This window comes from Camelus ferus, chromosome 8, assembly GCF_009834535.1.
Source record: "Camelus ferus isolate YT-003-E chromosome 8, BCGSAC_Cfer_1.0, whole genome shotgun sequence".
Classification (NCBI taxonomy): Eukaryota; Metazoa; Chordata; class Mammalia; order Artiodactyla; family Camelidae; genus Camelus; species Camelus ferus.
The window spans coordinates 62972622-62987823 of record NC_045703.1 but is presented as its reverse complement, the minus strand read 5'-3'; the positions used below and the strand labels follow the sequence as shown (position 1 = coordinate 62987823).

General features: G+C 38.9%; 1 protein-coding gene across 5 annotated transcripts in view; it reads left to right on the top strand.

Moving 5' to 3' along the window:
* Positions 1 to 15202, top strand: part of IPCEF1 (interaction protein for cytohesin exchange factors 1) — a 153273-nt gene that overhangs the window by 109059 nt on the left and 29012 nt on the right. For all 5 annotated transcript variants that reach the window (XM_032485221.1, XM_032485223.1, XM_032485222.1 and 2 more), the window contains 2 exons: positions 4439 to 4497; positions 5763 to 5851. In XM_032485221.1, coding sequence (XP_032341112.1) covers positions 4439 to 4497; positions 5763 to 5851 — 148 coding nt within the window. The remainder of the gene's footprint in view (positions 1 to 4438; positions 4498 to 5762; positions 5852 to 15202) is intronic.

Genomic DNA, 15202 nt, shown 5'->3' with positions numbered 1-15202 from the left:
TCTAGCTGGAAGCATTCTCATCTGTTCCCTGTACACATCTCCCCACCACAACCCTTCAGAGGAGGGCGGGTTTGTTCTTTACCACACCGAGTTTGGAAACCTTGTGTTACAAATAACAAAGCGAGGTATTGACAATTGAATCTTCCAAACAAGTCTTTTATTTTCTTGGACAAAGAAAGAAGTTGTTTCTATCCTCTTTGATTTTAGCTTTTCCCCCCTGGCTTTTTTTCTCAAGCGTCTGTGAAAAATAAGAGCAGATACACAAAAGGAGAAGATAAAAAACTTCACAGACAGAGCTCTTTGCTTCTCTTTTTATTTGCGTTGGTAACCCTAAATTCGATTGATTAGTGAGGTCTTGGTGTGTGGAAGCCTTGATGTCTTGCCCAGCAGTACTTGAAGCCTTATGGTAGTCAGGGTCAGTCTGGAGCTGAGCCGTCAATCAATCCATCCCAAATGGTCCTTTCAGTCATTTAATGGCAGTGAAACAGCACTGCCTCTCCCTACCCCCGTGGCCTCCCGCTGTGCCTGGCATCTCTCAAACAGCTTCTTGTATCTCCAGCTTCCTTCTGGCCACATCCATCCTTCTCATTCATTTTGTGGCTGGTTCTTTCAAAGTAGTTCTGTTCTCTCCGACAAGGGGAGAGTAAGACGGAATTTACCAGAGAAACAATTACTGCTAAGTGTTTCGTTACCTATAGAATGTCTCCACCTACACAATAAAACACGTTTTAAACCAATAAAAGTGTGAGATGCTTACAAATGATCTGAATCTGTTATAATTCAGACTTGCTCTCTAGATCATGCATCGGAGTTATTGAGCTCCCTGCCCATCCACTTTCCGGTTTTTGTTTACATTTCTGGTCCATTTGTCTTCGCTTTCACATTCTCCCTTTGCAGAGATCTAATGGCAAGTACACTTGCATGACTGTTAGCCACACGCTCTGCCCACTTGGCTGTTAAACCAAAGCCTTTTGTAGTTATCAAAGTCAAGATCTCATGGCCTGTCTACGCTGTGGAGATCTGTTCATTCTACTTGAAATTATTTTAGTATTTGTTTCTCTTTCCAACTTCCAAACAAGATGTACACTGAAATTTGAACATGAGCTCCAGACCCCACTTTTTGTATCTCTCAGTGACCTTTACACTCAAAAACTGTCCATCTGGCCACTTATAAAAGTAAATGGCCCATTTTGTCTGTGCCTGAATGCATCATAATTTTTTATTTATCGTATCGTTATTCAGTTTTGTTTTTCTGAAGATGATTTCTCTAATAGCCAACAATGCAGAATCTTTTTGGGTCTGCATGCCAACTTCTTCCTTCTCCCACAAGACTAGGCAGAGGATAGTTAAAGATTGGTTCTGCAGGAGCACCTGAAGAGCATCCTTGCTCACTGAGGTGCTCCTTATAAACTGGTACATAATGCATCTGGGTATTTTACAGTGAGATGCAGAAATGCAGGGGAAGGAGGGAGTGGCATTTGGAGAGATGGGTCCTGTTTTAGAAGTTCATCTCCTCGGGAAACTGACTTTTTGGGTGGTGATGTTTCTCTCAGGGACAATGAAGGGAAAGGTAATTAAGTCTAGTAGAAACACCGTGTGTTCTGCAGGGACCCTCCATTTACAAGTACAGGGGTAAGTAATTAAGGGTAATGAAAGAGTTGGTTTCTAAACAAAGACTTGTGGTAGCTGCCTTTATCAGACGGTCTTTGTGGGAAGAATGCTCTTGTTTTGTACATCAGTTTCTTAACACTTGTGCTTCTGCAACACACACATTCACAACGAGTTAACATACAACAAACTCCCAGGAAACATCTGTCATCTTCTTTTATATAAATATAGTCTTTTTGTGCATCCATCTATTTAGCCACAAATAGAAATTAAAAAAAAAGTTCTTAGCAAAGGAGGTACTCTAAGCCTGTGAGTTCTGGAAAGAAAATAGTCAAACCAGATTCTAAACAATCACCCATTTTTCACAGCAAGTAACTGGTAGTGGCAATTAAAGGGACATGAGTTTTGGGTGAGGCCTGAGAGGAATCTTTTCTTTACTGTCAATACTCTTCTGTTCTGCTATATTTCTGGAAAGAAACTTAGAAAGGTCTTTTCTTGTTTCAGACATTCTCAGTTCATCTATTTTTTATCTTCAAATGTTTTGTCTACTTCACTTTGTGATGCAATTTTTGGGGACGATCAGTTTATGCAATGATGAAGTCATGGATAAACTAGGAATTAGTGAGCCATTAAATTCATTGTGCTTTGCCTGATCGGTTTTTAAAAATGTACTTTTAAGTGTACTTTTTAGTTAAGTGATGCATAAAGCATATTCTTGTCAAAATTGTGTAATACAGAAGTATGTAAAGTGGAAACCTTCCCACACGCCCAACTTCACCTTCCAATTCAACGTCTCTCCCTGAGATTACACCACTTTTCACACTATGACGTATGTTCTTTCTGACGCTTTTCTTTGCATATCAACTCATGCACATATACAAATATATAGTTTTAAAAGCAAGAAAAACACCTTGTTTTGTACTTGCTTTTTTCACTTAACAGTATGTTAGGATTTTTCCAGGTCATGACAAGGCCCCCCCACCTCAGTCTTTTTATTCGCTTCTTTGTAATATAGTACTGGTGGAATTGGTACCATACTTTATCCATTTTCCTATTATTCCTGGACAATTATATTGTATCAATTTTTTTTCTTTTTGCTATAAGAAGCATTATTGAATTAACATTCTTCCACATTTATTTATGTGCATGAAGGTGTGTTTTGTAGGTTAGATGTTTATAATTAGAATTGCTGGGTGAACGGGATGAGTATTTATACTTTGAATAGTGTCATCCGATTGCCTGCTTCATAGTGGTTGTACCAGTTTTTCATGTTCAGCTCAACAAAGGATGAGAATGTTTTCTCCTAAAATCTAGAAAGCAATGATGTTTAAAAATTTTGCCAATCTAGTGGTGAAAAGTATTTTCCTGTGCTTGAATATGCATTTCCCAAAATACTACTGAAGCTGAGAATTTTTTCCATATATTTATTAGCCATTTGTATTTGTTTGTCATTTTCTGTTTCTTTGTTTTGGTTATTTTTCTTTTGAGTCTTGGTGAGCGTTTTTCAGTTCCGATGGCATGATCTGGGCCCAGATACTGGTCTCGGTTTAAGTGGCTGTTAGAGACTCAAATATATCATGGTGCCAAAGGAGACTTCTTAAATGGGGCTGGAGCTCATCTTCCTTCTTGTAGGAAGTCCTATTTTATTTATTTTTTAAATTAAATTTATTACATATTTCCTGTTAAAAAAGTAATCAACACAGCAAGAACATGGCAGTTTTGAGGGTTGGGTGGTAAGGATTCCTAATTTGTTGACGAGTGCAGACTTGGGGGTGTGCAGTATTTACGCTGTGGTGGGAGTGTAGCGAGCTGGATAGTTTATGAGGCGTTACAGGACTAGAAAAAATAAAAAGCATAAATGAATCAATACATGCATAGTGTTAATATTGTCATTTTGTTGATAGATTGACTTAGGCCACTGATGTTTAAAAAAATGAATACATATTATGGAATATTTTTTAAAAGTATGGAAAACTAGAAAGAAGTAGAAAATAAATCGGTTAGATTATCACTGCCCACCCCACCCCCCCAAATAATATTTTCCCTTTAATGGAAGTTTATATAGCTAGAAACATAGAAGGTGGACACATTTTGTGTCTTTTAAAAAATTGTCTATGGAAATAGTTTTCTAACTAAACTCTCAAAAAGGAACTCCAGTGGCCTGAAGTCATAAGCCAAATTTGCATTCCTTAAGGTTTGTCTAGTTTTATTTTTGTGATTGATGTGTAGTTGAAATTCATTGCCAATACAATAATAAGTCACTGGAAGGGATGTTGTCAATTTTTATCTTACATAAACATTTTTTGTAAGGAATTAAAAATTTCCTCACCTTAGGAGTAACTGTGAAGCTCCGGTCAGATCTTTTACTGATTGATATAAAGATCTTGATTTAAAAATAGATCATCATTTTTTTCCTTTTGGTGAAATTAGCTTACAGTCTAAGAATTGAAGAGACAGACCTTTATAGGTCAAGTTACTAAATTCATTTCGATGGTTGCTAAAGAGTTTCAAATACACAATTACAAAACATATATATGTTCATACATTTAAAATATCTAATGGAGTTCCCACTTTAACTAGTTGTATAATGAGCCACCTCATTTCTTATTTGACAGGGAATGTGGAGTGTGGACAGTACTGTGAAACGAGAGGTCTTAGGTTTCTATACCTCAAACTTATGCTTTTCTGGAAATGCTTAGACTGATTGTAGCATTATGACTCAATTTTACTATGAAGTCTTATATAAGACCTTCCTCTAGGGTTTAGGGTCAAGGGAATAGGTAGGGGACCAATCTCGCTGGCAAACATTTATTTTCGATTTGAATTTTAGGTGGTTAAACAAGTTTGGATTAGCTGTAATCCATCATGAGTCCACTACAAAGGATGAAGGTATGTTCTGTTTCACGTTTCTGAGAATGTAGCACGAATATTAGAATACGGTGAAGACACAATGTCATGCTTTATGTATAGCCTTGTTCTAATGAAACATACTTTGACATTTTAAATTATCTGAAAATATGTAGAGACAGACATATTCACACAGGCTCACCAACATGGAATGGAGCTTCCCATGCTGGCTAAGAATGCTTTTCACACTTCACCCACACGTTAGCAGCTGTAGGCTTCACTGATGTCTCAGCCAATTGCCAATGCAAATGTTTTGTTACCTCACTTACTGAATTCTTAGTCAAAGACCTGATCTCTTCATGATCTAGACAGATAACTTGCATCCCACTGTTTCCTTTCTGATATCTTAGTATTTCCACCAGCTGTGTGCTGCGACTAATTACCCTAAGTTTGTACCAGGAACCTGAATGTCAGTTGGGGACAGAGGCCATATTTTTAGCTCAGTCTGTAGCTTGCAGGGTTCAAAAGCTACAGGAGTCTGATTCTTCTTAAGGATGCAATTAGTCCTTAAGATTGAGAAGAAAGAGGCTTTAGATGCCAGGGTCACAGAGCTGACTATTCTGAAATGCTCAGACCACAAAAAACTCAGAAATTGGAAGTAGGGGACTATATGTTTGGATAATAGAATCATAAAACCTTAAATTCAGAAATGGAGAAGTGGCAACTTGATTGAAAACAATAAAGAGGTACAATGCAATACTGTGAAATTGGTATCCTAATTGTCTCCTTGGTCCTCTTTTCCATAAAATAAATACCCATTGCATATTTGAAGTATATTTATAGATTGTGAGCAAAAATATAACTACACAAAACCCTCCTTATTCTGATATGTAAGGCCTTCCATGATATGGCCTCAACAACCTTTCAGCTTTGTTTTCCACCCTGTCCCTTAGGCGACTCTGTACACTTTTCAGCTCATTATGATTCCTAGGCTCAAAATTAATCACTGCAGACTTTTTTTTTTTTTTTTTGCTCCCTTAGTGTGTGACTCACATCTCTTTTGAGGACTTGTTTTTATTTTCCCTGAGCTACGTGTGGTTAGTCCTCTTCCTGCCTATTGGACATTCCTTGAGGGAAGAAACCCTAACGTTTGCTTTTCCCTCTTATGTACCAGGTAGCTCATTCAATAAGTACTTTCTGAATTGGATCGGAGTTGCAATAGCCAGATGGAGAAAAACCTCTGCTCAGGCATTATGGAGTAAGTGATGGCAGCGTGGAAATGTTAATCTCTCTCGTCTCTGTTGCAGAATGCTACAGCGAGAGTGAACAGGAAGATCCTGAAATAGCCGCGGAGACACCGCCGCCTCCTCGCCGGGTGGAGGCTCCATCTCCTTTGGTTTGTACTGACCTTGTTAGTCTGCTGGTCATGGATCAAGTGCATGGCTGTCATTCCTTCCAATTGGGTAGAAACTGCTTTGCCTGATCAGCTGTTAGAACAGGCTAAGTTAAGTACCTGCCGACGAGCAAGTGCAGTTCTCAGGGTTCTGGTTCTGAGCCTTCTCCATAGCAACCCACTGGTGTGACAAACCTGGTGGGTTTGTGTGTGATCCACAGATGTATTATGCTCGGAGGGTTCTTGGTAACACAGAGGGCTTCTAGGCGATAGGCCAGTGCTCGCAAAGATTTATTTTATAGTATTTATTAATACCCTGTTTGTTCTCAGAAAGAATTGAACATGCCTTGCCTAGATGCATGCATGCTAACAACGTAAAATGAATGTAAAGGGGATGAAGACAATAACATGGAGAGAAAATTAGAGCCAGAAAGATTGTGGGAAGCCAGGCATGAGGTTGGCGCATTAAATCTGCACATGGAATGATTCACTGTGTTCGCTAGAGAGAGGTCCAAGTTTGAGTCTAAGCTTTGGAAGCATCAGTGAAGGTTCAGGTTATTGAAGGATGCTCCTGGGCATTGGAGTCATGCCCAGAGGAGCAGTCAGGCAGGGGTCTTTGGACAAGTAGATTTAGGGCTTTTATACTTACCATATACCAGGACTTATGTAGATCTTTCAAATATATAATTATTTGCTTTCCCCAAATAACCCTGAAATGTGGTATTACTGAATCCGCATTTCCGTGATTACTAATGAGGACAAGCATCTTTTCATGTTGATTGAATATTTGAATTTTCTGTTTTGTTAAGTGTCTTTCAAGTCTTTTGTACATTTTTAGCTGTCTTACTCTTATTATTTTGGATTTATAGGGTTTCTTTATTATTCTATACATCAATCCCTTGTCAGTTAAAAGTGAGGCATATCTTCTTTCCCAACCTGTGGCTTCTATTTATTTATTTTTTAACTCTGTTTCTTTTTGTCAACAGATGCTCTTGATTTCAGCGAGTCAGATGTATCCGTCACTTCCACTGTGGTTCTTGTCTTTGTTTCTGGCTTAAAAAATTGTTTCCTGTTCCTAGATCACAAGGAAGTAGATATTACTGTCTTCATTTCTTGGTTTAGGAAACTGAGGTTCAGAGAAGTGGACAGCCTGGTCACATCCCCAGTAAATGGAGCACCTGAGGGGGGAACCCTGGTCTGTCTGGCTTTGTAGTGTAAGCTCTGTCCCATCTACCATGACACCCGTCTATCTCTGGAACTGAATAACCATAGGTTCCGATAGGTCACAGTGGTTCCCTTACCCACTGGACCTCTTCTGCCAGAACTTTCTATTTTGTGTGATAAGGTTTTAATCTTTATTTGTATTTTGCCAGTTCCTAGATTTAAGCTGTTAATATTATTTACATAATGACCTCTATTACTTTTATCCGCCGTCAGTGGAGAATTGTGCTCACTTTTTCTAATTTATTCGGCTAGCAGCCAAGACCAGGAATAAATATTTATTGAATAAATGTTTATTAAAATCTCTGTTAAATAGGACTAACCAAAGTTAAGCAAGATATAAGCAAGATTAAACTTCGAATATGGTAGAATGTAGGCCAGCTTTTGAACTAGACTTTCGATAGATCCTTTCTTAATACATTCATAGTTTCCCTTGATGTAGTCTTTTTCCTCTTTTAATATCAGTTTCCACATTTAGAAAAAATGAAATAGATGTGCCTTGTTGGATTAATAGAGAAGCCATATTTTTGTTAAGCTTCTTTTTGTCTTTGTCTCTCTGTCTTTCCACCTCTGTCTCTTACATGTTATATTTTAGTTCTAAAACACTGTGATTTTCAGCTTTATGATGGCAGACTAGCATCACAGACAACTTTGCATCACAGACGACTTTACAAAGAGCACTGTCGGGCGTCGTGAATCTCACCTGATGAATGTGAAAGGGTCACGGGTCTGTTGCATTGTATAGTGATAGTCTTACCTAAAGTTACAGCAGGAGCTCAGGGAATGTGTGTTTCAACACAGATAAATGAAGGGATGATTGTGACACCAGTAAATTATGTCACTGAAGTGCGAATATTTAGAATGTTGTTCTAAATGTCAATCAAATGTTAATCTTTAAAGTTCTAAGTTAAGCTAATTTTTAAGAAGGCCACTGAGGCTAACAATTTTTTCTGAAGAAATATATTAGATATCTATATCTAATAGATAAATTAGATATATTAGATAAATGTTGAACAGTTAGATTTAATATCCCTTAAAACAGAGTATGTCGCTCCTGCTCACATATTTCCGAGGCAGATTTTGTTTTTGTTTTCTCTTATTTCTGAAAAACAGACATGCAAGACACTTGGTTAAAATAACATTGAAACTTTTTTTTTTTTTAACAGATGAAATTAAAAAAAAAATCATGGTAATGACTTTCATCCAGAGTACAAATCCACTTACTGTTTTGTCTCAATCTGGCATGGGCTAGCCATGACTGAGCTGTGTAAGCCGAGGCAAAGGAAAAAAAAACCCAGAGCCCCTCAAAACAAAAAACCCCTAACCTTTCCCAAGTTCTTGCTTTTAAAAACAATTTTGAGTAATGAACTTTCATTTTGGAATGATGAACTCAAAAGTACAAAATAATACTGTTCTGGAAAGTTATCTCAAAAATTAAAAGTCTTGAATTAAAATTTAAATTCTGTGTCCAATCATTTTGGTTGCTATGAAGATAAGCAGGAAGACTTCAGTACCGAACCAATTTGGACCTCTGCTTCTAATGGGTGGGACCACAATCCACAAGAGGATAAAGAACACTGCAGGGTTTCCTTAAGTGAACAAGTTATTTCTGTGTATGTTCGTTCTTCTTGAGAAAACTCCACAGGATGGATAGTGGAAAGGACATCCATTTATTTACAGAGAAATTAAAAATGGAGAGTCTTTTGACAGGCTCCAAATACATGGGACTCTGTAGGTTTCACTTTGGAGGATCCTTGGTGGAAATCACTATTCATGATACTTGAAACTCAGAAAAGAACAAAGAAGGAACTGGCTTTATTCACATTTCAAACTTACTAATTTTATAAGCTACAAAGTGATTTAAGAGCTTAAAGATCATTAAAAATCTGTTATACATATTTTCCCTCTAAGTTTCATTTTTCAAAAGCATTGTCTGATAGCTTGATCTGTGTTTATATGCTTATTCGTTCATTTAGCAAATATTTATTGAGAGCCACTGTTCTAAATAGTACTGGGGACACAACAGTAAGTAAATAAGCAATGATTCATTTCTTCATGGAGCCAAGCTTCTAGTTGAGGGAGACTGAGAATAAACAATCAGCCTAACAAGTAAATCGTCTGCTGTGTCAGGAGAGGCAGTCGAGCAGAGGGGGTAAGGGGCGGTCAGGAGTGCTGCAGGTCAGGGTGTGACAGTGAATAGGGTGGCCAGGAGAGGCCTGGAGAGTTGAGATCTGAGCAAAACTCTTAAAGGTGGTATAAAGTCAGCCCGGTGGGTATTCAGGGAAGGTGTTTTCCAAGCACAGGGAATAGGTAAGAGTCCAGATTTCCTTGGTGCATAGATGGCAGTCCAAGGAGGCCAGTGTGGTGGGAGCACAGTGATCTAAGACAGGAGGAGCAGGAACTGAGGCTGGAGGGTCATGGTGGCCATACCGTGGAGGGCCTGCAGACCAGTAAAAGACTTTGATGTTTTGTTTTTGTTTTGTTTTTGTTTCTCTTGTCTTTTAAAAAAATATTTTGTTTGTTTTTTAGGGGGAAGTAATTAGGTTTTTTAATTTGTTTATATTTTAATGGTTGTCCTGGGGATTGAACCTAGGACCTCGTGTATGCTAATCATGCGCTCTACCACTGAGCTATACCCTCCCCCTGACTTTGATGTTTTGAGTCTCTTAGCTTTTGGGAATTTGGGGCAAAGGAATGATGTGATCAGTTTCCATTTTGAAAGGACCACTCAGGCTGCTGTGTGAAGGAGACTTGGGAAGTAGAGGGAAAGCATAGAAGCAAAGAAGTCTAAGGGAGAGTGAGCAGTAATCTAGGGTGAGAGGCGGTGATGACTGGGGTCAGGGCGTGGCTGAGACTTGGAATGGCTAGATTTTGAACATAGTTGGAAGGCAGACCAATAGGTAGATCAGTTATGAGAGAAACTGAGAAGATAACAATTTAAGCAGCTTTAAGCAGCTCATGCTGATTATTTTAACGTCATAGTCCTTATATTTTGATGCTTCTCTGAAATAAAATTCTTCTATATCCAAAGGACGGGAAAAAAAAAAAAACCCAGTGTAAAGCAAACCAAAGAAGTAATGAATAGAAACAAACTCTGCACCTTGTGACCCACTGGCCAGTGGCAGAGGAGGTCAAAGATTAAATACAAAAAGGGGTAAATTCAATTTTAGAAATTTAAATTTCATCTTAAGGATGGCTCTTTCACAGTTATTTACTAAAGGATACTTGATCTTTTGATACATGAACTACATAAAAAAATAGAAATGCTTGCAAGTGAGGTAGTGGTATGAAAAATTAGAAGGAAAAGATAGAAAAACTCACCCTCCATCCTCAGGATGCAAAAAATTATCTTAAGGTCTATAGTTGAGCACCTAACTGATTTTAAGACTTTTCCAAAATTAGCTTTTACCTTTTGCCACTTGCTTTAACAGTTCATCTTCTGACCGTCAGTCACAGGGCATGACAGCTGTCCCAGGACCTCTCCCAGGCCTTCCACGCCACTGCTGCCGCTGCCCTGGTTGGGTTTGCATTAGCCCTTGGCCAGGATGTTGAAATGGCAGGCTATTTTTCTTTCTCTGTCTCTAATCTCTCTCTCCTCTTAAAAAAAAAACCCTACTACACTCACCTTCCTAACGTGCAGTTCTGATGCATTGGTTCACCAGCACAAGCCCTTTCCGTGAGCCCTCGTTGCTTATCAAATTAATTCTCAACTCATCGGCTTGGGACTTAAGGCCCTTGGGCTCCCTTCAAACTGCCCTTACAGTTTTGTTCCTGATTCCTCCTCTGTCCTCAGCTCAAGAAGCTGCCTCCTGTTTCCCCAAAGCGTTCCAGACCTCCCTGCTCCCATGCCTGTGTTTGCCAAGCCTCTCTGTTTGCAGGACCCATTAGCTCTCACCCCAGTTCCGCCTTCTAAATGTCTTTCAAGGCCAGTTTAAATGTGACTTCCTTCCTAGTTCTCTGAGTCAGGAGGCCCTTGTCCTCTTCTGAACTCTTTTTTTTTCCTATAGCACATATTTTTGGGGACACTTTTTTCCTGTTATTCGTCTCTGCTTTGCATTATAGATTTTGTGTATCTGCTTTAGTTAATTATTAAATTCTTAAAGTCAGAGGCAGTGTCCAACATCTTTCTTTACCCACAACATGTATGACTGTGCCTAACACATATTTGAAACATTGACTATTTATTTCATGGACTGATAAAGAGGCGTGTGGGTGATGATTACAACTCCATTCCCTCCACAGGTTTGTTGCTCGCCAAATATTTCCACATATGAATTAGAAAGTACTGCTGTGTACTTGTCTGGTGATTTCACTTGGCTTTGAGAAGGATGACTTCTTTTGACTCTCACGAAAGTCCTGTGTTTTGTAAATGAGGAAGGCAAGTGCCCGAGAAGTACCTAGAATAATCATAAGTAACCTTTGCAAGCTTGAGTTAACCTTTTCTGAAGAACATTCTTCTGTGTTACCTCATTCGCACCTCTTGATAATCCGAGTCGGGCAGGCAGGCCACTGACAGATTTCCTTGTGCATCAACTACGTGCCAGGCACTGTTGCAGAGAAGGGGATGCTGAACTGGCATAGACAGTCTCTTCCTTGCAGCATCTTACGTTCTGAGTTGATGGAGAGTCACAATAAATTTGTAATTTAAACAAGGAGTCTCCAGTACCGATAAATACTATGAATAAGAAAGAATGGGGCAATGTGCTCGGGAGAGGTGGGGATTGACGGGTGCGGGGAGCATATTGCTTTGTCTACAACTGTTGGGAAAGGATGTTTAACTTGAGGCCAAAATAATGGGAAGGAGGCAGCCAACCAAAAATCCACAGAGTGAGCCTTTCAGGCAGAAGAACCAGAGATATGCTCAAGGACAGAAAAACCATGTGGCTGGAAAGGAGAGGGAGAGGGAGGTGGAAGGAGATGGTGCTGGAGGGGCAGATGGGGGTCCATGTAAGACTCAGCTATAATGAAGACCATGTTCTACTCATCATGGGCAGTTACTAGACGGTTTTCAGCAGGAGAATGTTGTGATGGCTTTCTGTCTTAGTAATACTCTAGCTGCTGTTTGGAGGATGGACTAGGGTGGGAAGGGGGTGGGTGATGGTGGAAGCAGGAAGTCAGTAAACTAGGACTTGGAAGTAAAGTGGCTTCTACAGGGCCACTTGGATACTAAAGATTGGAGTGAGGAGGGCATCTTCTGCGTTGCCCAAGGTCATGCAGAAGGTCAGTGACAGAGGGGACTGTATACCATGCAAGGTTCTCAGGTTTTCAGAGCAGTGTTTCTGCTAGCATACGGTAGAAACATAAACACAATACCTCCTAGGGCTTGACAGCAATTGACTGGCTTGCTTTTATTAATGTGGCCAATAGGAAGAGAGAAAAGCTGTATACTTTCCTTTTTTTTTTGTATTTGTTTTTATTATGTTTAGGCTTAATTTATTCTTGTATTTTCTTTTAATTTTTTTCATCTACTTTGACTAATGTTGCATGAGATTTATATGCTGCCTCACTCCCTCCTAATGACAGATTTTTCGTGGCCATTTTAAACTATTTTTCCCATGTCAAACTTTTGTTTTTAAAACAATTCAAAGACAAGGATTTTAACAGCTAATCAGCATGTGAACTGAGCTTCTTCAATGAATAAAAATGTCTTATACAGAAAATGGGGGGAAAACAATATTGATTTTTAAATTTAATCGTATTCATAGTCTCTTCATTAAAACTAAGATTTAAAAAAGTCTTAAATTTTCTCATTAAAAATAAAATATTTAAAACTGAAACATTCTGAAATAAATGAAATAGCATACAATTATTAATCTTTGATAAAGAGAATAATAATTTTGCTTGCGATTAGGAGAGCATTTTGTGGGACTATGTGCATTGCAATCAGTAACAGTCACCCCTATATCCTGGGATTACAGTAAATCATCCTTAGCAACTTCACAGAGAATTTCAGGAAAAGCCTGAATTGCTTTTTTTCCTTCACACCATTGGCTCTCTAGGCCACTCTTTGTTTATTAGCAACTACATTAATTTATTAATTTATTAATGTCAGGGGGGTGGGAAGGGATAAATTGAGAGTTCAAGATTTGCAGATAACTAATATGTAAAAAATAGATAAACAAATTATACTGCATAGCACAGGGAACTATAGTCAATATCTTGTTGTAACTTAACGGTGAAAGAGAATATGAAAAGGAATATATGTATGTTCCTATATGACTGAAGCATTGTGCTGTACACCAGAGATTGATACAACATTATAAACTGACTATACTTCAATAAAATTATATAAAAAATGTATTAATGTCAGGCACCAATGCAAAAAGTGGAGATACAAAAATGATTAATAAACAGCCTCTTCTCAAGTAGCTCACCAAAAAAGAGGAACAAATCAATCAGCAATTACAGTATTAATTGACAAATAAAATGATCTTCCACCTGGCATGTTAGAAGTCAGTCCAGGAGCACCAGGCAAGGGGACCTACCTCACCCCAAGGCCACCAGAGAAAGCTTCCTGGAGGAGCTGGCCCTTGAACTGACGTTTGAAGGATGGGCTTCTGGTAGCCAAGAAGTGGTGGGGTGGAGAGGAGAGTCTGTCCCTCCTTGCTACCTTCATTTGATTTGCAGTGGGGAGTTTTATGGGTATATTATTTGGGTGGTTTGTGGAAGGCACTGAGCTAAAAGTTCTCTGTCTGATTTTTGGCTGTTGCTGGCTATAGAATGGTAGGAGTAATGAGCCAGGATTTAGCACCACAGTGCCTAAAAAGCATGTTCCCATATCGGTCCTCTGCAGTGGCACTCCAGGTTCACTTTGATTTGTGTCAATCTCTCTTTTAATCAAAATTCCCTCTGACCTGATACACATCATCTTTTTCTCATTTTTTTCCTTCTCTCTACTTCTTTCCCTTTTGCCTTTTCCCCCTCACTCTTCTTTTCTCTGTCTAAAAATCAAATTTATAAATGTTACACGGTGTGAGAGAAAATGGACTGAAAGCATTTGCACTGTGTTTGAGTAGTACCACAAGCAGGAATGCACTTCCTGGAAATTTCTAATGCTCATTTAATATGTCTGTCCTTAGTCCTTTGAGTAGAGTTTTGGGGCTCAGAAAGGCTTATGGAAAGTACTTGCAGCCATGGTGTGCTCAGTAGCCCATTTTGTTTTAATCAAATTACAGGAGTATCAGCAAGAACAACAGGAAAAGCGTGTGCTTGGTCTCTTTTCAGAAAAGGAAGCTGATCCCACTGAAGCCAAGTTTTACTAAAGCAGCTCACAATAGGGGAACAGGTCAGGACTGGGCCTAAATGGGTGTTTTTGCTAACATTTATTTTGTAGATCCTGCTCATGAGTAAACAAGTGTTAGCATCCTTTTGGACATTGTGCCGGGTGGGGGGCGTTACCGCCTCTGGATAACTAGGCTGTGTTTAGTGAATTACAGCTCTTGGATCTCCTAGTTCAGTGGTCTGGGTGATTGAAGGCAACTGGTTTGAAAGCTTCTAGACACATTTCCAAAAGGAAAGTTTTCGTGTCTGTGCCAAATATATTATTATTAAGAAGAATGTGTGTGATGAGTTAGTATCTTAACTAGATGTTTTAGTGTCATGCTACTAAAAAGTGGATTTATTGCTTATTTGACAATCCATGTCTAGTATACAGCCAGTTGGGCACGTATTGGGTAAATGTTGGCTTTTCCCAACAGAAATCAAGAGCTTAGAATATGCAGCATTTTGGGGAGCAATTAATTTGGAACAAAGCCACCCACCCTAAGTTAGATGCAATGATTCTGAGGTCTTTGGGAGAGGATCCTAGTTTGTTCTTTGGCTTCTTCCATCTCACAGTTTCCTCCCTACCACTTCCTTGGAGTCCTGAATGCTTGAAATTGACAAGGGTGTCCCATAGGATGACAAAATGAGACCAGAAGATGCTTTCTCTGTCTTTCCTGCCATTGGAGATATAGGGTGATCCATAGAGCACTGGTGTCTAGATTTTTGGATTTTATTGACCAAGAAAATTAAAAACGGAGGAACAATGTAGAGTTGCCACGTCTTTATTTTGCTCTGCTGGGCATTAAAAAAAAAACTCCCTGAAGACAAAAGCTAATTTCTACCAATACCATTTTCTAAAAGAAGGCCTAT